This window comes from Tachysurus vachellii, chromosome 9 (assembly GCF_030014155.1).
Source record: "Tachysurus vachellii isolate PV-2020 chromosome 9, HZAU_Pvac_v1, whole genome shotgun sequence".
Classification (NCBI taxonomy): Eukaryota; Metazoa; Chordata; class Actinopteri; order Siluriformes; family Bagridae; genus Tachysurus; species Tachysurus vachellii.
In genome coordinates, this window is record NC_083468.1 from 14776982 (window position 1) to 14803946 (window position 26965).

Sequence of the window (26965 nt, forward strand, 5' to 3'; positions counted from 1 at the left end):
ATACATTATATATATATATATATATATATACACATACATATACATTATATATATATATATATATATATATATATATATATATATATTTATATATATATATTTATTATATACTATATACATTATATATATATATATATATATATATATATATATATATATATATATTACACACATATATATATATATATGTATATATATATATAAATTATATATATATATATATATATATATATATATAATATATATAATATATATAATATATATATATATATATATAATATATATAAATATATATATATAGATATATATATATATATATAAATAAATGTATGTATATATATATATATAAATAAATGTATGTATGTATAAAATAACCCCTCTATTTTTTACAGCAGATATCTCCCTCAGACACAATTCCTCTTACTTGAATCTCAGGAAATGCACCATGAAGTTTCAGGAGTCATTAACACTTAAAGCACTTTTACATTTGCTTTTGAGTGTAAAGATTTGTTTTTAAAATTGGAAAAAAATGACAACATAATTAAAAGATGTACACAGATTGCCGTATCAGTAAAGCATATATAGTGACAGTATGGAATGATGGCAGTTATACTGAAACTCTTCGCTGGAAACATGTACACTCACTCTATACAACCTAAAACTCTGTCCCACGTACACCGGACAAACCTTTTAACACTAGCACGCTCTGTTAAGACAACCAAGCTTCAGCAAATGCTCATCTGATTAAAAAGTGCACCCTTTTGTTAAAGAAGAAAAGAAAAGTCCATTCCCCTTATCAGTGAGCATGAAGCCAAGTAAAAAAAAAAAAAAATCCAAGCATGTAATATGAATTCATGCACTTATCTAAGCCCAGTACTTGTGAATTGTGAAGGCAAGACCACTGGGCTGAGTGATAAGGCAGCAAAACACTCATTGAAGCCCATTTCTTTGCTTGTTCATCATCTCCTTTCCATTGTATCTTTTAACTGAATGTCATTTGTAGCTTATCAATCAGATTCATTCACGTGTCCTTTTGTCCGCTGATTGTTTGGACTGATTGATCGGCAGTCACTGTGTAAAAAAAGGTGATTGGGTCTTTATTTGCACTTCAGCAGTGTGATCCATGTTTGATCATGAGTCCTCCATTGAAATGAATACAAGTCTGTGTATGCAAAAGACATTGGTCTGTAATTTCTTCAGGTTGGTGGTGCTTAAAATGCAGTGCTGGCCATGCTGCCAGGCGCAAAAATTCGAGAGACTCCATCCTGTTCAACATGCCGATGGGCCATTTTCCCCTCCTCTCCTGCACACACACAGCAATAAAAAACAAGGTATCAAACAGGTGCTAAGAACTGAAATTTGCAGGTTTTCTTGTAGAGTTGCTCTGTTATCTGAAGGCTAACCTACCCAGCGCCAGCAGAGCTTGTTTTGCGGCATCTCGTACATCCTCCTTGTCTGTGCGGCACAGGTACACCAGCTGCTCAATGCTCTCTTTGGCCTGGCAAACAAATACCGTGAAGAGTTGTTTTTTTTTAATACAAATTACACACACAAAAAATGTAGGCCTACAATTTGATCAACACTTTCAGTAGAGTGACATTTTTGTGTGACAGTCACAAAGTTATTTGTATTGGAAATAAAAGCATTGAAAAAAAAATCAACATAATAAATGAATAGATGGATCACATGTTCATTTAAAAAAATCTGTAATGAAAGAGTCAATGGAATATATGTAATATATATATAATATTTATGTAAAATGTTTAGCCCCTGACTGCGGAAGAGAAAAATGACTCTCCAGCTTAAGAAACTGACCTTTAGACATGCAAGTGCTTTACAGCCACACACACGGGTCTCAACACTTTCATCCTCCAGCAGCTCCAGACAACTCACAAGCGCCTGACGCACACAGGTAGAGCGATTCAGTAAGCATAGTCAGACATTTAAAACAACAATAAAAAAATTAAACCTGCATCAATGTTAGAAAATGAATGTGGAGTTTTTGAGGACTGCTGGTGTAGCAAGCAGCAACCAATTTGATGCAACTTGAATGTTTAATGTAAATTCTCCACTAAAACACCTCAACATACAAAAATAATATCATAGCATTTATAAGATTGCAGCAAAACAAATATACAATTATTTTAACCTATTTCTAGACCATTTCTATTATGAAATATATTACCCATATATTTATTACCAGAAAGAACCCACACGGAATATTAGATTTAATGAAATAATTGTCCATATTAGTAGAACTAACTCTTATCTTACAGAAGCAGTTTTGGGCCCCTCGACATACCCTCTCTCTGTGGCGTGGCTGCTCGGCGAGGCTGCGTAGCAGAGAGCTGGCGCTGCTGCACACCTTCCCCCGTAGGTCCCTGAGCAGTGCGCTGACAGCACGCAGGCCCTCGCGCTTCAAACTGCACTCTGGGGGCTTTTTCAGGGCTTTCAGCAGAACATCTTGATCCCCAGACTGCAGACACTGCACCAGCCAGACTGCAGCCGAAACCAGAGGGGGGGAAGGAACATGTCGGGTGTTAATGTGGGGAGATTAGAGGGAGAAAGGAAGAGTGAAAAGAGAGAGACAAAAGGCAAATCGGGTGATAATGAGAGAATGGGAGTGGCAAGCATCTGAATTCAAAGTTGCTAAATTGTTTTCAAATGGTCAAAAGATTGCTGTCAAATGAGGTAAAAGGCAAAGCAGAACATGAACTAGTCAGACGTTCATACACTGGGGAGAAACAGACATATATATATATATATATGTATGTATATAAACGTACCCTCCTCAGCCAGCTCGGTTACATGTGTCTCCAGTTCACTCACACCCTCAGCCTCAAGGTAGCTCCAGAACTGGAAAACTGTGACAATCTCTTTTGCTGCACCTCCACATCGCCTGGGCAGCTTTTTTTCCAAAATCCTTTCCACTAGATGCATAAATACTAACAGAAAGAAGTGACATGACATTTATTTTATATACATATACATTAGAGGACACTTCTGAGATATATTTGGATTAGGTGAGTGAGGTATAAAGGTGCTTTTGATTAATTGTAAAGAAATTCCCAAACAAATCATGTGGTAGCCTAGTGGTTAAGGTTGGAAATTGGAATTACCAATTGGAAGGTTGTGAGTTCGATTCCTACGTCCACCAAGCTGCCACTGCTGGGCCACTGAGCAAGGCCCTTAGCCCTCAATTGCTCAGTTGTATAAACAAATGAGATAAAATGTAAGTCGCTCTGGATAAGGGCGTCTGCTAAATGCTGTAAATGTAAATCAAATAAATTTCTTCCTTTTTGTATTCGGCAGAATTTCTTCGATGTCGACTGGCTGCTCAGAACATTTCATACATCAGATGATTCACTGCAAAGCTATTTTAATTTGGAAACCAGCACTCGCCTGGAGATTTATTACATACACTCGATGTAGAAAGTAAAAACCCACCCGCACACACACCTGTGTCTGGAAGGTTGGCTCCCCTTTCCGGTACTCGGCCTGTGTAGGTGTTTTTCAGTGTCTGGAGGAAGGCCTCTGTGGAGGTGCTGAACACACCACAGCCGGTCGTACAGAGCCTCCATAGCAACACAGCCCCCTGGCACTGCTCTAATTGTGGAACGACTGCTCCCAAACACACACACATACCACCCAGAGTATAAGGAAAAAGAAGTTATGAGCATAGAATGTAAATTTAGGCTGATCATCATTTTCTCCAAGAATTACATGTTCTCAAGATTAACTTACCTTCCTCGGGTTGGTTGTCACTCCTCAATGTATCCTGGACAGCTAGACGAATGAGCTCCATCACCCGAGCCTCCCGGAGCAGCCGATCCAGAGCGTACATCTCCCCACAGCGCAGAGGCCCAAATGTACCCAACCTCTGCATAAACATCACACGGAGATCTTCAAACAGTAACTCAAAATGACTGTTATTCACACAAACACTGAATACAACATATAATACATATGTTAAAAGTGAAAGTCCAACGAATCCTGGATGATGGGAGGCTAAGACCTAAAATCTAAGACCATTAGCTTAATAATAAAACTATTCTAGTTGTTTCATTCAAACAACAACACTGAACTGAACGTTGTCTGTCTGTGTGTATAATTTGCACTTTGATTTGATAAGGTATGCAATCTATTATTAGTTTCCTCTCTAAAGAATTTTTGAGAGACAAAAATGATAGTGTGAATATAGTCTATAGTCTATAAATAATAAATATAGACTAAATAAGTCTATAGTTGAGATGGTTAGAATATCGGTCGTATTTAGCTGTGTTACGAGTGACCGCATTTTTCATGTAATATTCTGACGTCGAAGCATACATCTTGGCTTGCGGCGAGTCATACGGAGAATCTGAATTCACTGCATTTTTTAAATATCTTATTACTTCTGCTAGACAGCAGCTCCATAGTAGGCAAGAGTGAGCCTGCTTTAGGTTTGATCATATGGACTCACCAGCAGCTGGGTGGAGCAGTTCTGTAAATGGATGAGCAGAGTCTGATCTAGATCCTGGTGGCCAGTGCTGAGAGGAACAGAAGGAGTGTCCCAACAATTCAAGGGTGTACAACCGTCATCCACTACCACACTGTCACCTGCTACTGGTTGAGAGCTGTGAACGAACGCACACACACAGAGCTAGTCAATTTAATGTAGTTTTATTAGCAGGTCAGTATATAGTACAAAGTATTAGGAATATAAAGACAGTTAGATCAAATATCTAGTATATTTGATAGATGTTGATAATAATACTAGAGATACTGAAGGGTGGATTTGGTGGGAACTCTCCCTGACTCCCCGGACACCAACGTGTCATTTTGTAATTTGCAGCATGTGTACCTTCTCAATAGAGATGTGTAGAGTATAGGTGTCATTTCAGTTATCTCAGATAACACTCATCTGCCTGATAACACCATCATGAGCATTCACATAGCTAGTTTATCAGATATTTGCTTTGACTACAGCATTCACAGTAGCAAGTTGCTCATGTCAATTGTAGTGCGTCTCTTGTGGGCATGTAGCGAGTTTGGAACTGAAGAGCCCCATGGGACCACACACACAAACACACACACCATATGAATGGTCTGAGTAATCATTCAGTCTAATCATTTAAACAAAATAAAAAAATAAATAAAATACAATTTAAATGACACTGTTCATCTGCCATCGCTGAAATCGTGACTCTGTCACGCACATACAGTACACAAAAAAGAATGATGTCCTGTCAGGTTAGCTTCCTGATCTGAATGGTGTTTATGTCTTGTGTAAAGCAGTACCTGTGACAATGTAAACACAATGTAAAAGCAGGTCATGTTTGAAACAGTCTCACTTGATTTACACCTAGACTCAGCGTGTCCCATAACACAAATTTTGGTGCAATATTAAGGCAGAATTTTCCAGCCTTCAGAATTTACACACAGCCTTTGTGGTCATATGTAGATACCTTAATGCAGCAGTGTGTGAGAGAGACAAGTTTTGCACTCCAGCTGAACAGTGGAGTGAACTAATTAACAGTAATTACACAGTATAATAATATCTTCAATAATATAATTAATAAGTAAATAACACAAATAATAACACGGGACATGTTTACTTCCATGCAATCCACATTAAGTCGTTAATTCAGAAAAACAGTAGTTTTTTTTTTACTCAAGTGAATGCAATACGCTTCCGTATCTATTTGCTGAATTTTAAAATGGAAAAAATGAAAAATGGCGTCAAAGTGTACAGTTTTTTTTGGTCAGCCACCAGATGGCAATGTTGCTTTACCTTGATGTGCATCACATCCCATCGCCTGGAAAAAGAAATTGCAGTGTACATCACAGGAAAATGCAAGAAATTTCAGCATCTCTGACCTGTCTGTCACAATCTGTGTGTCACCATCTTCTTCCTCGTCATCCAAATCTGACGTGTTGAGAAAACTGAAGCTTTCAAGAGCAGTTTCCACCGTCAAGCTCACACTGGAGGCCCGACTTCGACTTCGGCCCTTCGGCACACACACACACACAACAATTCTATAATTCTATCTTTCTAGAAACATTTTTGGCTCAAATATTGTTTAGTAATCTGTGAATAGTTAGTCAATGGCAAATTAACTGTTATATATTAAATGTAACAAAAAAAACTTCACAAATGTTGAGAAGCTTTCTAAAAGAGTTTCTAGCATTATATCACCCTGAATCCAACACACAAAAACATATTCAAAAACATAGGCGCAGGAAAGGGTGCAATCTGGTCCCTATGGAGACTAGAGTTCATAACTACTTTCACATCCTCTTTGATCTTCATACTCTGTATAACACACTGGCCTCAGGGAACACACAGATGGCAGCAGATACAAATCTTGAGAAAGGCTACAAATCAAATTTGAGACCAGAATGGAAGCGTACACACATGCGTTCTTGTCACAGGCACTCGCATTGATCAGGAAAAGTTAAGTAGAAAACTAACACTAACTATAATGTGTGTGAAATATGGTTTGGCATTACAGCATTTTAAAAATAAATAAAATATTAATATATCTTTAAATATCTTCAAAATTGTGAGGACCAGCATGAAGGACCAGCATGAAGGACCTTATCAGTCTTATATTAATTAATTCATTCATTTATCTATTCATTCATCCATTGGATAAGTGTGCCATGGATTCACAGCCTCAACCGTGAACAGTGGATATGAGGCAGAATACACCAAACACACACACACACACACACACACACACACACACACACACACACACACACACACACACACACACACACACAAACCCGAGGTCAGGATTGAAACCAGGGACCCTGGAACTGTGAGTCCCTGCTGCAACACCAAGTTTCCTTTAAACATATATTTTGATCTTAACAATATTTGAGCATGTTCACAATGTAAGAGCATGCACAAGAACAGCACACTGTTAACTCACAGTAAGAGCCTCCTCCAGCAGGCGGAGCTCTTGCTCCAGCATTTGCAGCTCTGGAAACTGACCCCTGTAGTCATCCAGAGACGAAAGGAGAGCAGTGAGGGCCTTATCCAGACCGCTGTCTTTTGCTTCAGTATCTTCCATCTTTCCAACATCTCCTGGCCAAGAATCTACTTCAGTCCCAGACGTCTTATCCTGTACAGACACAGTGTGTGTCTTGGGTAGGTCCTGGGTCTTTTCTATGGAATCAGTTTTGGGGGTTAGAGCATTACTTTGCTGCACCGAGGCCTCGGGATGAACAGAGACGCAAGTCGAGTGCTCCTCACTATTGGTGCAGGAATCAGATTGTGGACGTGTTGTAGGTTCTTCATACTTAGGAGCAGAATCAGAGCACTCCTGTGCTACAGGCGCTGTGGTGTCCAAGCTGGATGATGACAGTATGACTAGGTCAACAGTGCAGTGGTCAGCTTGTGGCTCAGGATTGATCGAGCATGGCGCAGCCCTCAGGGGCGTGTCCACGACTACACCGGGTTCCAATAATTCCCCAGCAATCTTCTCGTTCAAGGCGGCATCCACACTGCTCTCACTGATATGGCTCAGGGAGCGTGAGTAACGGGCATGACCATTGGGCACAGTTGCTGTCAAAGCAGGCCCCGGGGTGACCGCGATGGTAGTTGCTCGGAGCGCCTCGTCTTGCTCCTCCTCCTCTTCTTCATCTTCCTCTTTCTGATTGGCCAGCCGAGTGGGCGTGGAGGTAGATGATTGGCGGGGGGCGAAGGAGATATCAATGGCAGGAGCAGAGGTCTGCACCTCAGGCTGCACCAGATTCTTCTGTGCATGACGAAGACCCTGGGAGAGCTGAGGGCTCGATGAATCGTCTGAGGATTCGGAAGAGTTTGACCATGCTGTACCATTCTCCAATTCCTCCTGCCGCCTCAACATGTTCTGCACAGAAGGAGAAAATTAAGGAGGAAAAAAAGTACAATTATTTTGAATGTAACCTCTGTCATGTTTGTGGGTGACAGCTGCATTGATGTCTCCCTGTACTGAGAAAAGAACTGAAAACCTGTTTATCTAAAACTCCTTGAACAGACAATTGGCATAAAAAACATTGGTTTCATAAATGCTTTCATGAATTCCTTTTTCAAGGAGGTTTGTAAGCTCTAAAAACCTCAAATCAGAGATAAGAGGGAAGATTTTACTGACTGAATAGTTAGACAATACCACTGAAAAATAGGGAAAAGTGACATTCATTCATTCATCATCTACTGCTTATCCGAACTATCTCAGGCATCATTGGGCATCAAGGCAGGATACACACTGGACGGAGTGCCAACCCATCGCAGGGCACACACACACCCATTCACTCACACACTACAGACAATTTTCCAGAGATGCCAATCAACCTACCATGCATGTCTTTGGACCGGGGGAGGAAACCGGAGTACCCGGAGGAAACCCCCGAGGCACGGAGAGAACATGCAAACTCCACACACACAAAGCAGAGGTGGGAATCGAACCCCCAACCCTGGAGTTGTGAGGCAAACGTGCTAACCTCTAAGCCACCGTGCCCCCCCCGGAAAAGTGACATATACCTTTTAAATTAAATCACCATATCCAACAACAAACAAAAAAAAAGAATTAAGGAGAATTTTTGCCACTATCCTCTCAGCCAGAAGGAGGAATGTAAAGGATCATTTTTTCATGCTTATATCCTGCCATTCATTCATTCATTCATTCATTCACTCATTTTCTACCGCTTATCCGAACTTCTCGGGTCACTGGGAGCCTGTGCCTATCTCAGGCGTCATCGGCCATCAAGATCCTGCCATTCACTGTTATTAAATTTCTTGCAATTATGAAAGAACATCTTCTTGGTGGAAATAAATCTCTTGGCCTTGTTTATTTTGTCCTGAGGGTGTGCATAATTTAACATTTGACTCTGTAGTCATAGAATTTAAAACTTTACAAAGAAACATTTGCAAATGCTCTACAGATGCAGTGGATCAAGATTGGGTAAAAATCCATAAATAAAATAAAATAAAATAAAATAAAATAAATAGCCAAGAGCTTTACTTTAATGAATGATGTCTTCTTTTGTACTTCTATATAAAAAGAAAAGTAAAAAAAAAAAAAAAAGCATATGAGCATTAAAACTGAAAACAGTAATCATGTGCTTTAGATGGACGCTGTCTCTTCTAATTAATTTCAGCTTACTGGAATGAGTAGCGAGTGGCATTAGTGTGATCATTCTCCCAGTACACATTCAGGCTGACTGGAGCCTGGCATCAGGCCCAGAGAGCGAACACGCTGTCTCTAATTAACTTCTGCTCCTAGCCATTCTGTCACCCCACAACATAAAAGAATGACAATCACTGGATGCTAATTTAGATTCTGTGTGTGTGTGTAATGGAATGCAAGCCAATAATGCTCAACTACTATTTAACTATTTGCTAAGGAGTTCTACTTTACATAACTAAAACCAATTTATTATGGTGTACTACTACTTCTACGGCAGTCTACAAAGCATCAATGCAAACACAACAAAACACTCCTAAGTACTAAGAGCTTGCGAGCTGCCACCAACTGAAGAACCCGCTTTAGTGACAGATCTAAAGCCACACAGAACTACAAAGCTGCATTTGCTAATAGAAGCGCTTGCATCTATAACGATATACCAGCCAAAGACACTATAAACCTATTGCAATATGTCTACTAGATAATCGCTGCTAGCGACTAGCAGCACTTACGTGGGTATGCAAGCGAGACAGTCCAAAGCTGATGGATGAGACATCACCACAGCTATGCGTCTGAGACAGTTTCTCGGCCAGTGCGTCCCGGAACACGTCCAGGAGGGACCAGCACTGCTTGGATGGCAAACTCCGTGGGACGGACTGCATCGTAGCATGATGAAAACAAACTAAGAACTGGATTCACTAGGAATCCACAACTACTCTAGATCTACTTACCCAGATGTGGGCAAACTTATTACAACAGTGAGAATTTCATATTTCAAGAACAAGAGAACTATAACTTGGAATGACAATAAAAGGGGTTAACAAGAAAGAAGTCCATAATGTCTAGCTTTATTTCAATTGATTGACTCATCATGTTGTAGTCTGACTCATACTTGGGATAGAAAACAAACCGTTTCGACAATAACGTCTAGCTCATAAATTTGATGCACCACATTATAGACATTATAGAGAAACCTAAATCTCTTAAATCTCTCTTAGGGTTTTTGTTAAAGGCATTAAATATAGAATGGCACAGAGAAATGAGAAGAAATGCATATTCAGAGGAGTATGTACAGCTCAGTGGCTAGGACATTATGAGGAGGTTGACACTCACATAGAATGCCTGTTCTCGAAGAGATGGTGTATCTGGGGGGCTATAGGTAGAGAAGCGTTTATTCACTGTAGGAGCCTTGCTCACTGTGCTGGCTGTGGAAGCCTGGTCATCTTTGTCAAATGGACTGTGTGGGACAGGAAAAAAAAACAAATTAACATCTAGCCAAAATCAGAGGTGATTGAATACCAAAACACTTTGGAATAACACACACAAGGTTTCCTAATACTGCATTGAATGTGAATAATAATATTCAATTAGCTATAGTTTTATTAACCGGTGTATTTTGATTGTATTGGTTATAGATGGTTATATAATATACCCCGCGGTTCCAGAATGTTCTTGACATTTTAATTTTCATGGAAATATATTTAAATCCGTCCGACTTTTAAGGATATCGTAGGTTAAAAAGGACACGACATTGTGTGATAGCAGATGTATTTTCTTTATAAACGGGTGGTGTAAAACCTAAAAAATACACTCTCGAAACATTGAATATTGAAATAATTGAAATATTATTTGAGGATTGTATAATGGAGAATGTAAATAGTTCGGTTGTTCAAACTTTGATCGAAAGATTGGTTATGGAGGGATCCTGGGGCTGGAAAAAAACGGACCTGGACCATGATGTGAAGGTATAGAATATAAACAGTATCTAAGGGTTTAACAACAAAATACTCATTACTATCATAATTCCAATTCTGTGTTTAAGATTACGTGGGAATTTTTATGATTTAGACACATTTACACACATCCTCAAATCTATCCCATTAAAGATAGCATTTGCATAGATGCATTTTATCGTTTTCATTTGTTTTTCATTGAAATTTAGATTAGATGTCCTACTAAATTGTAATTGATATCTGTTCAATCAAAATACTAAAAATGCAGAAAGCTGTAGGTTTTGGGCTAGGCAAGCCTTTTTTTAGGTTTTTATTTTGTTAATTTCTTATTTCTTTTCATAAGAACTCTTATGACAGCACAGGAGCACAAGGTATTCTTACTTCCATGTAACTTCAAGGCTCAATTTGATGGTTCCCAGGTCATTGACGTCCACAGCTACGGTCTGTGGCAGGGCAGCAAACAGGTCTTTAGTCTCACACGAGACATTTCCCACAACCACATGATTGGCCAGACTCTTCAGCTCTGTCACCTGGGCAAGAAATGTGTGTTATTCAGTGCACGACTACTGAGGAAACTGATCACATCACTGGACACACTGCCCAAACGTACCACCATTTAGAGATGACATCATCATCATCATCATCATCATCATCAGTTATGTAAAGATTTAGAGTGTCAGAGGATGATGTTACAGTCTTACAGTATTTACTAAATAATCAGCACACACTATACAAAGTCAGTGTAAAGATGTCATGCACCACAAACATCATGTATTGATATGATGCAGAACGTTTTTCCCCCCACCTGCATTAAATGCCGAGAACATATGTTTGTTAGCATGCTGAGACTGTATCATGTGTTTTGTCAGAAGATTTGGTCTGCACAAGTTAGAATGTGAAGGTGTTCGAACCTGCCCAAATGAGCTGGACTGAAGAGGCAGACACAGCAGGATATAAGATAACTAATTCAAGTGCAGCAGCTGTGAATGTGCCCTTATTGTCTCCTGTAGAGTCATGTAGGTTGAGATATTTGGGCTCCTCTACAAATGTCTTGAATATACATCAGCTGCATTTTTTTCCATTCTTCTTCTGCAGCTTTCAATATCCCATCTGCAAAGCAACTCCTTCTTATCCAATACAGATTTCTTTCTCTCTCTCTCTCTCTGTCACTCTCTCTCTCTCACTCTTTCTCTGTCACTCTCTCTCGCTCTCTCTCTCTCTCGCTCTGATGAGGGAACGGTGAGCTCCTTTCCTGTGTGGCTCATGCAACCACTGAAGAAGAAAAACAAGTGAAATTCCAGCTGCTCACACTGTTATATCAATTTATAGACAGATGTGACTCTTCAATGTGAGTGTGAATAAGTGTGTGAATGTGAAATTAGATGAAAAGAGAACAAGAGAGCATGCAAGGAAGCATGATACGGAGAGACAGACAGAGATTTATTGATTGATTCTACACTCAACCCCAAGAATCCATCAGGAAAATGAATAAAAGTGATTGGATTGATTACATTTCCTAAGCAGTGTAAATTGTTCACCTGTAGAAACTATTGATCTTTTTTCTAACAAAATCATTCGTATTATTGTATTTTTAATATTGTTTCTTGAAAAAACAACTGAAAAATAATTGAAAAATAAAAACTGAAAAATAATTGACACAAATCCCTTCATCATCCATCATCATGGGGAAAAATCCAACATTGTAGTTGACACATAAAATAGACTCCTGTTGATCTAAATGTAAGGTAACGAACTTAAGAAATAAACTGTTTGTGATGCGTTTCCTCGTGCTGTATCACGCTTCGACTTTCAGGTGCTCGTTAAAAACCCCTTGTCTCACAGACACACACTTGAATAAATTAGCAGTTAAATGGAAAGTACAGTACAAGAAGTAACAAAGAGTTAGAACATGTTCGCTTTGTTCATTTATTTCAATGTGCATTAATGTAATCTTTTGGCTGTATGAAAGAAAAGCACATCTATACACTGCTCATCAATTATAAACTGTGCCTTAGCTATTTCAGTTGAATGCCAATGAAGTAAACAATGTAATAATATGATTATGGGCATAATATCAATAGGCAGCAATCAGAGGATGAATCTTAATTATTATTAGTTTGATCTGCTGCATTCAGAGAAGATGTAGTGTATCATTTAATTATTTTAGGCTTTGCCAAATTTCTGTTGAGCATTCTGATTGTTTGGGGAAAAATTCTACACTACAATATCCTATGAACCATACATCATTTCATGTCATTGTAGATCTAATTTATTGGAAAAAAAAAAGAATGAAAAACTGAATCATAAATAAGTCCATGGAGATACAGAGCAACATGATGTGGCCATGTTGAAGGTTCACCATTAGTTGCCTCTGTGAGCCAACTCAATGGCCAACTCATAGGGTTGGGGAGAGATGTTCCTCGGGGGTATGGGTTCGACACAAAGTGGAAGGGTTGTTTGTGTTCTACTATACACAAAATATTTTGTGTAGTTTGTTTATTCTGGGGTGTAATTATTAACATGGGCATTTATTCATTCATTCATTCATTTTCTACCGCTTATCCGAACTACCTCGGGTCACGGGGAGCCTGTGCCTATCTCAGGCGTCATCGGGCATCAAGGCAGGATACACCCTGGACGGAGTGCCAACCCATCGCAGGGCACACACACTCATTCACTCACTCACGCAATCACACACTAGGGTCAATTTTCCAGAGATGCCAATCAACCTACCATGCATGTCTTTGGACCGGGGGAGGAAACCGGAGTACCCGGAGGAAACCCCCGAGGCACGGGGAGAACATGCAAACTCCACACACACAAGGTGGAGGCGGGAATCGAACCCCGACCCTGGAGGTGTGAGGCGAACGTGCTAACCACTAAGCCACCGTGCCCCCAACATGGGCATTTAAATAAATAAAAATTATTCAATCACTAAATTCACAACCAATAAGACAAGGGTGTCCAATCTTATCCACAAAGGGCCTGGTGTGGGTGCAGGTTTTTGTACCAATCAAGCAGAAGCCACACCTGATTCCACCTGTTTAATCAGTTGTTCTTGGCTTTTAGTAGACGCTGGTGTGGCTTCTGCTTGGTTGGAATGAAAACCTGCACCCACACCGACCCTTTCCGGATAAGCTTGGACACCGATACAATAAGAAAAGCCATTATACGCGATGAAGCAAGGACATGTGTTTTCTCCAGACTACTCCAATGTCAAAACCTTTTTAGATGAATGTGGGATTTAGAAACATGCAGAATGGGCATTTCTTATGAATTATTTATGTCTTCAAATGCATTTTGATGCCATAGCACTGCATTAGTAAAACTATACGGTAAAAGCTCTTATCATTCATAAAGCTGTGAGCAAAGCAAAACATCCTGATCATTTAAATGTTACCTAAAGAAAATCTACTGAAAGCCTCTTTTTTTTGTACTGTCCAATATATTGGACTACATATATAGAGGAAGTTGGAACAGATAGAGAAGACTTGTTCACTGTCCAAACATGTTTAAGCTCAAAGTATCATGGCCTTTTTAAATGTGTTACTCATTTCTACTGTAAATTGTGTACCACTAAGGAAGGACATTGAGCATGTATGGACTGATTGTACCTTAATTGAAAGGAACTCAGTGATAAGTGGGAGGAAAACCATCTCCTCACTGTCCCACACTTGCTTTCCGTTGATCTCGATCCGACCCCTCAACTTCCAGCGCTGTCTGCCATATCTCATAAAGATCTGAGTGGGATGGACACAAATAGGACCCAGGATTAGACACATATCTGAGCTGATATGACTTGCTGAGCTGTTATGAGCTGAAGAAAAAAAAATAGTGCTGTGGACTGATGAATCTGTCTGATCTCTTCATCATGAGTCCTGTGTGTGTGGGAATGTCGTTTTTCACCCACTGCCACATGGACAGAGAAGTCTTACCTCTTCAAATAACAGCCTCCCAACCCCTAGTCCTCAATCACTCCATCTGTCCAAGTCTGCCTTTTCTTCCTCGCTCTCCCCTGGATCACATGCTGTCATACTAAACAGACTGCAGTGCTGACTCACTCACTCGATGAGCTCATTAATCAAGGTCTGTCAATCCCAAACCACATGCCTTTTAATCACACAGAGGTAGACACTGACGTGACAGCACATTTCCTTCTTCGATTTGCCTCCACTTCCAGAAATAAAAGGCTCTTCAGGCTAAGCACAAATGTGTCTCATGTGTACATTACTCCCCCTCTCTCCCTCTCTAGCTCTTTAACTCTCACCAGTCCAAGCACAAGACAAACAATAAGGTGCATACAAAACGAACATACAGAGCAAAGAGACAATAAAAAGAGAAAAAATAAAGGAGGAAAAATAAGAGTGATAGAAGAAAAACACAAGCTGACCTCATACTGGTCTCCAGCACAGAGGCGCGCAAAACCAGCCAGACCTGCAACAGTGACAAACTGGATAAACATCCTCTCAACATGTAGCTCATGTGTGTTTATGTGTGGCTTAAATGTGCAGATTGTGTGTATACTTTATTCAAAGGAAAATTCAATGACTCATAAAGTAATAGTTACACACTCAAAAGGACTCAAACAAGTCCTCCCAGGAAAAAAAACAAAAAACTAAAACTGTCATACCTTTCATTTTGATGTGGAACTCTCCGAGCTGGTTTTCTATCTCATTCTCCAGCAGGCACATGTTCTGTAGAGGCACATTTTCAGATACAGAATTAAAGGAGACTTATTCATAAAATAAATATTATTAAATAAAAAATATTCATATATTTTATATTCAAAAGTGATTTAGTAGCCATCTCTCCCCTTTACTCATGGATAATGTGTAGAAAGTTGGGTCTAAAAGTCTCACCACACAGAATATCTGATTTTTCCCATTTATTTCCCAGAAATAATTTATAAATTTTAAGATGAAAAGAAAAGTAAAGTTCAATATCTTGCATATAATATTCAAGTCCCTATTTAAAAGAAAGCAAATGTGTGATGTGATGTAAACGGTTTTGTACAAAAGGTCAGATTTGCCTCATGCAAAATGTCTTCTGTTGAAGCACATGTTCAGATAACACGCTGATTGCTGACGGATCTAAATTAGATCATAAGTTATTGCACAAACATTTGGAGTCCACACTAGATGGAGTGCACAAAAAAAACATAATAAATACTTAAGATAACTGCTCCCTCGGTTTCAGGGGCAACATAATTAACAGTTATAAACAGTTCTCAGCTGATCTCGGAGCAGTCAGTATGGTCTCTACTGGCATTATGAGAGATGCCCTGATTCCTTTCCCACTGGTTTTGACAGTGTGTGTTGCACAGGTTGAGTGTATTAGGTACACTGTGTTGGCAGGCTTTTAACAAACTGCCGATAGGGTAAAAAAACAAAAGTATACAAAACTAAAAATATCCAGTGTTATGAATACCCCAGCTGAAGTCTAGAGGATGATTTCTACACACTATAAGTCTAGTCCTCTGGCAGAGCACAAAGTGACCCAGCAGTGCAGTTACATGTCACTGTCGATGTTGTTCTAGGGAACATTTGGTCAGAAGTGGAATATTGTTGGTCCGTTTTCACTTACTGCTGCAGAGAAGAGGGCCAATAAAGCAGATAGATTTACAGGCAGGCTACAGTGAATGACTGTGTACCTAAATATTCACTGTATTCAATTCAGTTTAATCCTCATATAGTAATGAGGTAGATCCAAGCCACAGCTAGACCAGACTGTGTGCATGGGCGAGGCTAGCACCCCGAAAAAGCAGAAGCAGAATGCTGAAGCACACCTAAAAAGGAGCTCAGCACCCCTAAAACTTGGAGCAAGAAATGTTGTTATTCTAAAATGTTTGTCTTTTAAAAGGTTAAATAATAATTATAAATAATAATATAAATAATAAAATATACTCCGTAGTTTGTGGTTTAAAATGTATGTGTTAAGGATGAAAATGAAAACATCCCCCTTAGCAAATGGTGTCACCCTCTTCTCTTCTACTACTTCTCCGCTGTACCTGCACCGCTCAGCATGACCGTCATCCAGCACACGCAGAGAACCCGTTATGTAGTTGTGAATCAAGTTGCTCCAAATCTGTGTCTCACACTTCTTTCCTTTTACCTAGAGTTGTTCCGATTCCGAAACCATATCGGTGAGTACTGGAGTCAGTATCCTGATTCACCATGGTACACCTACAATGATTGTTTATTTTCAGACTATTTTAGTCCAGCGGGTCACCGCCGCTGTGGAGTAGCACAGGACCTGGGTGACTCATCCATAGTGTGTGTGTGTGTGTGTGTGTGTGGCCTGCCAGTGAGCAATGGACATACGACAGTTCTTTAAAAGAAAAAAGACAGATTCAGGTGAGAGAATAGGGACAGTCCATAATGACCTCTGTCTTGTTTTTTCTTCTGAAAAGTGTTAAGCAAGCTAAAAAAAAGAAAAAAAAATCTGGATTTTGGAGTTAGTTGAATCAATGTTAAATTGAGTTATTTTTCAATAGACATATTTTTTGTTTTTGTGTGAAAAGAGGGTGGGTGGTGGCAGTGGGGCTCATTGGGTGCTCAGCACCCCTAAAGCTCTGACCCTAAAATTGCCCCTGACTGTGTGAGACAATAACCACTATACTACATTACTAATGACAGAATTTCACACTGTCTCTCATGTGATTACACGAATGCCACTCACCTCTGTGTATTCTTTAAAGCCCTTGTTGGCCTCTGACAGACTCTCTCTGGCTTCTCGGCTACCTGGTGAAGCTGTGTACGCCTTTACCATCTTATTGGCTCCATCCCGCAGTCTTCGCTGCATACAGTACGCTTCATACAGCTCGTCAATCTGCATATATAAGGAATACAGATTGGCATCAGCAGTTTTGTGTGTGTGTGTCTGTGGATTTACACAGCCTTAAGATCTATATATCTATAAAGCTGACACTACTATAGTAGTGATGAACTTCTTGAACTTTAGTTAATCACAAGATCAGTTCTGATCAAAAAGATCAACTTAGTTAAAATACCACAAAACTTTGCTTAACAACTATTTAGTACAGTTTCTTTTTCTAGATTTAAGCCATATGTAGGCTAAATTTCCAATAAAATAGATTTTCATCTATATACATATATATTAGATAAAAAACATTGTGTATTGAGAAAAAGTTCAATTGAGAAATTTAAGTTCAAGAAATTTAAGTATTGAGAAATTTAAGTTCAAGTCGATCCTTATATAAGAAATGACACAATGACACAATCTTATGACAACATATCATGGTTTAAATCAAAGTAGAGACAAAGTGGTGAACCTATAATACTCTTAAAATGCATATCCAGGCAAATGCTAACCAAACAATACATATTCATTAAAATGCTGTTTCAGACTTACTTTCATTTTCAAACCACCACCAAAGATACTATATGCCACTTTTTTTTGCTCTTACTTCCTGTTACAGTGTCTTACAGCAGTTAGACACATAAGCATGTGAGGTCTATACTCAGTGTAGAGATTGTTTCAAATGTCACATCATTGACTTTTCAGTATTGATCAGTTTTTTTTAAACAGGTCACATGAGCATATATGCATGACCAGATTGATGCTAAGACTGTGAAGCCAATCTGAATGAATATACAGTACATACATTTACGCATACTGTATAAGCGTGTGTGTGTCACATTTCACATAACAAAACATAAAAGATTGACTGATAAGTTTTCAGGTGGCAGTGTTTTTTCCACCTAAACATAACTGAAACCTTTACATTCATTCTTTTTGATCTGCTGAATATTTGAAGTCAATTCAAGGACAAACATGACGACTACATTAAGCTCAAACTTCCTGCTTTAAACTCTCCACAATCATCCCGGTCCCCAAGAAACCCTCCATCACTGGACTGAATGACTACAGGCCTGTCGCTCCGACATCTGTTGTCATGAAGACCTTTGAACAGCTGGTATTGGCCCACCTAAAGACTGAAACAAAACAGATGATGGATCCCCTACAGTTTGCCTACCGTGCAAACAGATCAGTGGACGACGCAGTCAACACTGGACTGCATTACATTCTGAAACACCTGGACTACCCAGGGACATATGCCCGGATTTTCTTTGTCGACTTCAGTTTGGCTTCTAATACAATAATTCCGGAAATTCTCCACTCCAAACTCCTAAGGCTCACTGTATCTCTTCCATCTGTCAGTGGATCACCAGCTTCCTGACAGACAGGAAACAACAGGTGAGACTGGGTGGCGTCACCTCCAGCATTCGGACAATCAGCACTGGCGCTCCTCAGGGATGTGTCCTCTCCCCACTGCTATTCTCCTTCTACACTGATGACTGCACTTCAAATGACCAAACTGTTGAAATTTGCAGATGATACTATGCTCATCGGTCTCAACCAAGATGGCGATGAGTCTGCATACCGGCAGGAGGTGAAGCGGCTGGTGCTATGGTGCAGTCAGAACAGTCTAGAGCTAAATACCCTCAAAACTGTGGAGATGATAGTGGACTTTAGGAAAGACCCCTCAACACTACTCCCCCTCACAATATCCAACAGCCCGGTGTCATCTGTGGAGGCCTTCAAGTTTCTGGGCACTACCATTTCCCAATACCTGAAATGGGAGTGCAACATAAACTCCATCATCAAAAAGGCCCAGCAGAGGATGTACTTTCTACACCAACTAAGGAAGTATGGTCTACCACAGGAGCCTGTTGATGCTGTTCTACACTGCAGTCATTGAATCTGTCCTGTGCACATCCATCACCATCTGGTTTGGTGCAGCAACAAAACAGGACAGGAACAGACTGCAATGCACAGTAAAAACAGCAGAAAAAATAATTGGTGCCCCCCTGCCCACTCCCCAGGAACCAGAAACCGGGCAGGAAAAATCACCACTGACCCTTCACACCCTGGACACAACCTCTTTCAGCTCCTCCCTTCTGGCAGGCGTTACAGAACTTTGCTTACTAAAACTGCCAGACACAGGAACAGTTTCTTTCCCCAGCTAATCACCCTAATCAACAACTCACCATAATTATATTCACTGCTTCATATCTATAAGTAATGCATTACCAGGACTGTCAGTCAGGCTATACTTGGTTCTGGTTTTGTACCTCCATCTCTTAAATCTGCTATTATCACACCCATACTTAAGAAACCAGGGGGTGATCCATTCAATTTTGAAAATTTTCGTCCTATTTCAAACTTACCATTTATCTCTAAGGTAGTTGAAAAGTGTATTGCAACTCAAATTCATGAACATCTGTCCAACAATAACTTTTCAATCCGGTTTTCGTCCCCACCACAGCACTGAGACTGAGCGCTGCCTTTGATACTATCTCACATAACTTACTTATTGACAGATTAGTTTCCATTGGTATTACTGGCACTGTTCTGTCTTGGTTTAGGTCATATCTATCTGGGTGCAGTCAGCGTATTCAATTAAAAGGTTTTAGTTCAAGAACATCTACAGTCATCACTGGTGTTCCCCAGGGTTCTGTTTTGGGCCCACTTCTTTTCATTATATATATGCTTCCTCTTGGTGATATCTTAAGGAAATATGGTACTAATTTTCACTGCTATGCAGATGACACCCAACTCTACCTGTCTGCCAAACCCACTGGTTCTTTTCCTCTGCCGTCTTTGTCAAGCTGTTTAGCTGAAATTAAAGACTGGCTCTCAGCGAACTTTTTGAAGGTAAATGGCAATAAAACTGAGGCTCTGCTTGTTGGCACTAGATCAGTTGTGTCTAAATGTAACTGTTTCTCTTTACATATTGACAATACTGCAATCTGTCCTTCCTCTCAGGTTAAAAGTTTGGGTGTCATATTGGATAGCACACTATATATTATTATTATTATTATTATTATTATTATTATTATTATTATTATCACATCGTCTGTATATATTACACACACTACTGCTGCTGAATATTGTACAAAAAGCATAATATTGCACAATATTGTTATGTACATTTTATGTACATAACTGATCAGTCATATTCTATATTCATATCTAATACTCATTCTGTCTATATTGTATCTCATCATCTGCATTGTCTTGTATAGTTTGTATAGTATAGTGTTCTTTATGTCTGTACTTTTAAGAGTCACAAACACTTGGCCAATAAACCTGATTCTGATTCTGATTCTGAAAAAAGACGAAATAGTGAGTATAGTTGAGTATAGTTATTTACTCTGAAAGAGTAAATAGTTTGTACCTCTGGAAGTAATCTGCAATAGTCTTTATTAGGACCAGTGATCAGTGATGTGTGTGTGTATGCAGGTATAAATACACACAGAATAAAGACTTAACTGCAGTGCAGTTAGTACGTAGCTGGTGATTAAAGCACAAAAATATCCACAGATCCTCTTGCTGGCTCTCTCAAACGCACACACACAAACAAATAAGATCTGTATTTACTTTCATTAGGCTTTAATCACTATCAATTTTACTAACCCGGATATACATAATTAATGCTTTATTGATCTGTCTGCAATGCTTTTGGTAAACGCACCAAAATACAAGGCAGTGGCACAGACAGGAAATTCCTCATGCAGTCAGCACCCACACTTGGTCACTGACGTACTGTACACAAGACACAAACTTTATAGTAATCAAGCACTTACTCAAGTTGATCTGGATTTACTTTATAGGTCAGACAAAGTGTGTGCTGTGCTGATCAGGGATATGTGTGTCCTAGTAAGATTACTGAGAGCAATAAGAGTCTTATTCTTATCTCTCTATTCACCAATTCACTGATTTTAATCAGTACATAGAACAGTTCCCACACTTCATGACACACTATAATAAATAAGGAAACAGAAGTGTGTGTCTGTGTGTGTGTGTGTGTGGAGTCTTTCCTCAGCCAGCAATTTTTTTATATAAGAGGGTGAGGCAACCTCTTCATATTTGACAGACGCATGCACGTACGCACACACACACACACACACACACACCCCACACACACAAACAACTGTAGCACTTCTGAGATAATATGCACCTCTATAGAAACAAGAGACTACTAATTTTTATTGGTCATTTTAGTTCATATCTATAAAAAAAAATCTATATTAGTGCAGCTGTTTTGCTGTGTTGATAACTTCATAAATTTCTATTAAAATTCAACGTTGAATGTCTTGTTTCTTTGTTGCGCAGGTTATGGATCTAAGCAAGAGTAAAGTAAGCAGGCAGGTAGAGATCATATGAAACTAGCAAGGTGCTGAAGATTAACTTGGATACATTACATTACATATTGCAGACACAAACAGCAGTCTCTGATTAGGTGTAGCTAGTACTAATACTAACTTTACACCTAGTTCTTTACTAGCCACTAAAAGTAATTATTTCTGCTTTTTTAGTTTTCCAAAGAAAAGCTGCATTTCTATCTAAAGCAAAGTTAACACAAGGCAAATATATTTAAAACCTAACACAATGGCCATCTATTCATGTCATTATACTACTCTCTCGAAGAGCTCACACACACACACACACACACACACCTATATTAAGATAATTTCTAATCTTGTTCATGTGCCTACAGATTTTAAACCACTTATCCTGCTGATCAAATTTTCCATAAACATTGGAGTTTCCTGACTATTATTCAATCACAAGATATAAGAATATTTATCCTGTTATTATGGTGTAAATAGGTAAACATACTGAAAGCCTCGACAACTTAGCTTTTGTCAGAGAAAAAGGGATTAGTGAGCTGTTAACAAAAAAGACTGAAACACAAAGTCTTTTGTCAGCTTTGTTTTTTTCCATTCAGTGTAACGAGTTTATTTATGCGAAAACACTTACGGATTATTCTACGACGTCCATGTGCTAAGCAGGTTTTCTATAAATGCACTTTTTTTTGCAGATTTAGTATAAATTCCATTCAGCAAGTTCACACAAGGATTAAAAGGCCTTTAAAAAGTTACTACATGCAGCAGTTCTGATAACACTCTGGCATGATTGGTATTGTGAGAGAGTGAGATTAAAGATGCAGACACACCGAGAGCTTAGCAGGAAGGTGGACACGTGTGTGTGTGTATGTGTACACATCCAGTGTGCAGACAAAACCCAGACGATTGCTAAAGCTGAACACTTCTTACACACATGTGTAAGAACATTACAAACAGAAACATTTTGAACATTTGGAACGGTTTCAAAATACGGCTTTATCCCCAGTTAAGGAAAGAGCAGGAAAGGAAGGCTTTTCAGTTTTACTACACTGAGAGACACTCACACACAAACACTCATCATCTGGAGGTATTTAGACTAGTGTTCTTATGGCGAAGTAGTCTGGTTTATAGCGTTCACAGCTGGTCTTCTTTCAAATACATACTTTAACCAGAGAAGGGAAATCGCTAAACACATATCCGGTCCATTAATAATGGTTATACGTGTTATTGTCATATACACACACACAAGCTTTTAGTATACTGTTTACAATATTGGTATAAATGGATGTGATGAATATGTAATAATTACTTATTACAGATGACACAAATCTGCAAGAACAGAAGAGGAAGAGGAAGTGAGGATGAAGGCTACTTCCTGTGCACCAGATGTCTGGGTGTCCTCTGGCCTGTAAAATTAAAGTATGACTGCACAGTGAGAGGAAGAACTCTGTTTAAAGTTGGCCCTTGTCTCTGACCCGTATCTGTGTGTGTGTGCGCGCCAGACATACTTCCTCATTTGCTTCATCTGCACATATAGAGATGTGTGTCTTTGCGTATCTCCATGTACATGTCCATTTGCCGTCACACATACTACCTCATTTGCTTCATTTGAACTATTAGTCATAACATGTTTACAGATGAGAAAAATGAATTTTACAAAACAATTCCTGCACTCACCAGCCAGCTTCCTTTCATACAACAGCTGTAAAGGGTGAACGATAAAGAGTCATGTACAGTAAAACCAGCCAAATGCATGACTTTACTCACAGAGTAAAGTGTTATCCACCCTCTTCCACATGCATGAGTTTAAAGCTCTGTGAGTGCCATGGCAAGAGAGTATCACATCCAACACAGAGAGCACGACCAATTGTCTCCCTTGGACCCTTTGCCATGGATGGCTGTGGCATCATTAGGATCCAAACAGCTCCAGACATTAGAACAAACACTTCTGTGCTTTTCTGCTCTGCCACTTCCAAGTCATTTGAGTATGATCAGATATATGTTTCTGACAGATTCATTCGGCTGCATGCTTTGGCCAAAATGTGCAGGATGATGATATAAACAGACTGTGCTCTTGTATAACTAGCTACAAATCTTGCTTGTTTGTATTTAGAAAAAGGATTGTTTCACAACACAGCAACAAACTACTACGCAATATACTGAAACCTCTGAGTACACTGAATACAGTAAAACTACTGAAAATACCACATACACTGAAACTACTGAAACAACAGTATACACTGAACAGACTGAAAACTCTGAAATGACTGAAAACACTGAAAAGCCAAAACAACTGCATACTCTGAAATGAATGAAAACACCTAATTTCACCTGTGATTTTCCTAAATATATAACAATATATAACTATCTAATAGTCTATCTGAAAACCTAACAGTAGATTCGATCACCAAATTGTTCAGCCTTCTTGGGATCTTCCTGAGTTTTCAAAGTCACTCTCTATAAAAGTATAGTCTATTAATATTCAAATGCATTACAAATTCATATAAAACAATGTACACATTCACCATAATCCTTTTATAAACCATTAAACAAAGATATAGATATGGTGTATGTGTAAACATGTGTATACACACACACCAACACACAGCCATACAGATCAGTCTTCTTAATTAGCTATTTATTTATACCATTCTCCTATATTTAATAAGCAAATTAAAGCTGTCACATTCTAAATATACAGCATGCGTACCTTACTGATGTGGAACTCCAGTCGTCGCATGAACCTCTCAATCACCTTCACTTGCTGCAGAAAATAGAACTGAACATTAATATTGCATAATAATGTACACCCTAAGAGACTGGCAGAATGTATTTTATATTAAAGAAAAAGAAAAATATTCGATTATTAGAAAAATAAAAATATAAAGATTAAATAATACGACTCGCTTCTGTCACAAAGAAGGTATACCAATTTCAGAGGGGTGGTAGAAATCTGCAAGTTACCCTAAAACATTTCTCTACACGCTTTGTGTATGTATATATATACACACATACATACATACATATATATATATATATATATATATATATATATATATATATATATATATATATATATATATATATATATATATATATATATATATACACATACACATATATATACATATATATATTCATTCATTCATTTTCTACCGCTTATCCGAACTGTCACGGGGAACCCGTGCCTATCTCAGGCGTCATCGGACATCAAGGCAGGATACACACTGGACGGAGTGCCAACCCATCGCAGGGCACACACAATCTCATTCACTCAATCAATCATACACTACGGACAATTTTCCAGAGATGCCAATCAACCTACCATGCATGTCTTTGGACCGGGGAGGAAACCGGAGTACCCGGAGGAAACCCCCGAGGCACAGGGAGAACATGCAAACTCCACACACACAAGGCGGAGGCGGGAATCGAACCCCGACCCTGGAGGTGTGAGGCGAACGTGCTAACCACTAAGCCCCCTGTATACATACAGTATATATGTATATGTGTATATACATATATATATATATATATATATATATATATATATATATATACACATACACACACATACATACACACACACATTATATATATATCATGTATATTGCATAGGCTGTAGATAAAAACACATCACATACAGTGATTCAGTAGAATTAGTAAGTAATTATTACAAATCACTAAAGTAATGACTAAACTAAAATTACTAAATGCAGAGTTCTTAAGATTAATAGCAGTAAAAGACAGTGTCTCTCACCTTGTCCAGTTCATAAAGAAATCCCTGGAAGCAAAGAAAGATCAAGAAAGAAAATTTTAAAAAAGGTTCAAATGAAATGCCAACTAGATTTAAATTAATGGAATTTGCAAATGACCTTATCCAAAGTAACAAATTTTGTCTCTTCTTATACAATGGAGCAATTGAAGGTTAAGGGCCTCGTTTACAGGCCCAGCAGTAACAGCTTGGTGGACCTGGGGTCAAACTCTCAACCTTCCATTCTATAGGCCAACTCCATAACCACTGAGCAAACACAACCCCTCCCCATTTATTAGCATTAGACTGCAAGCATGTTCTTATTTAGGCTAGCCATGGCTTTTCATCACCAAGTAAATAAGAACATTTTAGAACATTTTTCAGGACCTCTATGCATGTTTCTAGGCATTTTTCCACCAGAGAAATTATTTTAGTTCCTGTGTTGACCCAGACTAAGTACCAGGAATAAGGTGGAGCCTGCCATGCTGAAAGCTGCTGATTGGTCAAACACAAGCTCCTCAGAGTATGCAAGTGACTTTGTGATTATGTGATTGCTGCTGATTTAAAATTTTAAAATTAAATTATAAAACATTAAAATTATTATTGCGTAATTGTTAGTAACATTCTCTTACCAGGCGTGAGTTTCTCTTAGATTCCTTCATCTGATGGTTCAGACTGTCCAGCTCCATCTGATGGACCTGAAGGTAAGATCTGCAAGCACAGAAATCAGCTTTTCAACACGCATCTGTGTGTGTATTGAATAGTTGACCCATAACAATGTACTGTACATTTCCAGACACGATTGTTTTAGATAACTTGTTTTCAAATGAGATTAAGCATGTAAAAGGTTAAAAACCTTGCTCTCACTTTCTGAGTTTTCCATATGAAGCAAAACTCAGAAAGTGCAACACCAATCATTATTTATTCCCCAGAAGATTGTTTATGTCAGCTTCAAGTTATTTGGTAAACTCCAATTCCCTCTTCAGAGGTCATCTGACTAACGGACTGTGGTCTGGATGCAGGCCTTCCAATATTTAAACAGGCTGAACTGAGTACTGAGTATAAAAAATACTGCATCAAAGCCAGTAAACAAATGACAAAGTGGCTGTAGCCCAACGAGCCAGGGTTTGTAAACATGAACCAGCTCAGCATCTGTTGGAGATCCTCTCCTTG

At 38.8% G+C, this 26965-nt stretch overlaps 1 protein-coding gene across 3 annotated transcripts in view; it reads right to left on the bottom strand.

The window, feature by feature from the left end:
- Positions 1–352: 352 nt before the first annotated feature.
- ripor1 (RHO family interacting cell polarization regulator 1) overlaps positions 353–26965 on the bottom strand; it is a 68101-nt gene continuing 41488 nt past the window's right edge. For all 3 annotated transcript variants that reach the window (XM_060877855.1, XM_060877854.1, XM_060877853.1), the window contains exons 4-22: positions 26425–26503; positions 25799–25822; positions 24752–24805; positions 17567–17716; positions 15519–15582; positions 15279–15322; positions 14503–14628; positions 11270–11418; positions 10269–10392; positions 6921–7862; positions 5860–5990; positions 4463–4616; positions 3745–3880; positions 3460–3621; positions 2787–2945; positions 2303–2499; positions 1816–1899; positions 1408–1498; positions 353–1303 (exon numbers count right to left, since the gene is read on the bottom strand). In XM_060877855.1, the coding sequence (XP_060733838.1) occupies positions 1212–1303; positions 1408–1498; positions 1816–1899; positions 2303–2499; positions 2787–2945; positions 3460–3621; positions 3745–3880; positions 4463–4616; positions 5860–5990; positions 6921–7862; positions 10269–10392; positions 11270–11418; positions 14503–14628; positions 15279–15322; positions 15519–15582; positions 17567–17716; positions 24752–24805; positions 25799–25822; positions 26425–26503 (2962 nt within the window). In that variant the 3' untranslated portion in view covers positions 353–1211. The remainder of the gene's footprint in view (positions 1304–1407; positions 1499–1815; positions 1900–2302; positions 2500–2786; positions 2946–3459; positions 3622–3744; positions 3881–4462; positions 4617–5859; positions 5991–6920; positions 7863–10268; positions 10393–11269; positions 11419–14502; positions 14629–15278; positions 15323–15518; positions 15583–17566; positions 17717–24751; positions 24806–25798; positions 25823–26424; positions 26504–26965) is intronic.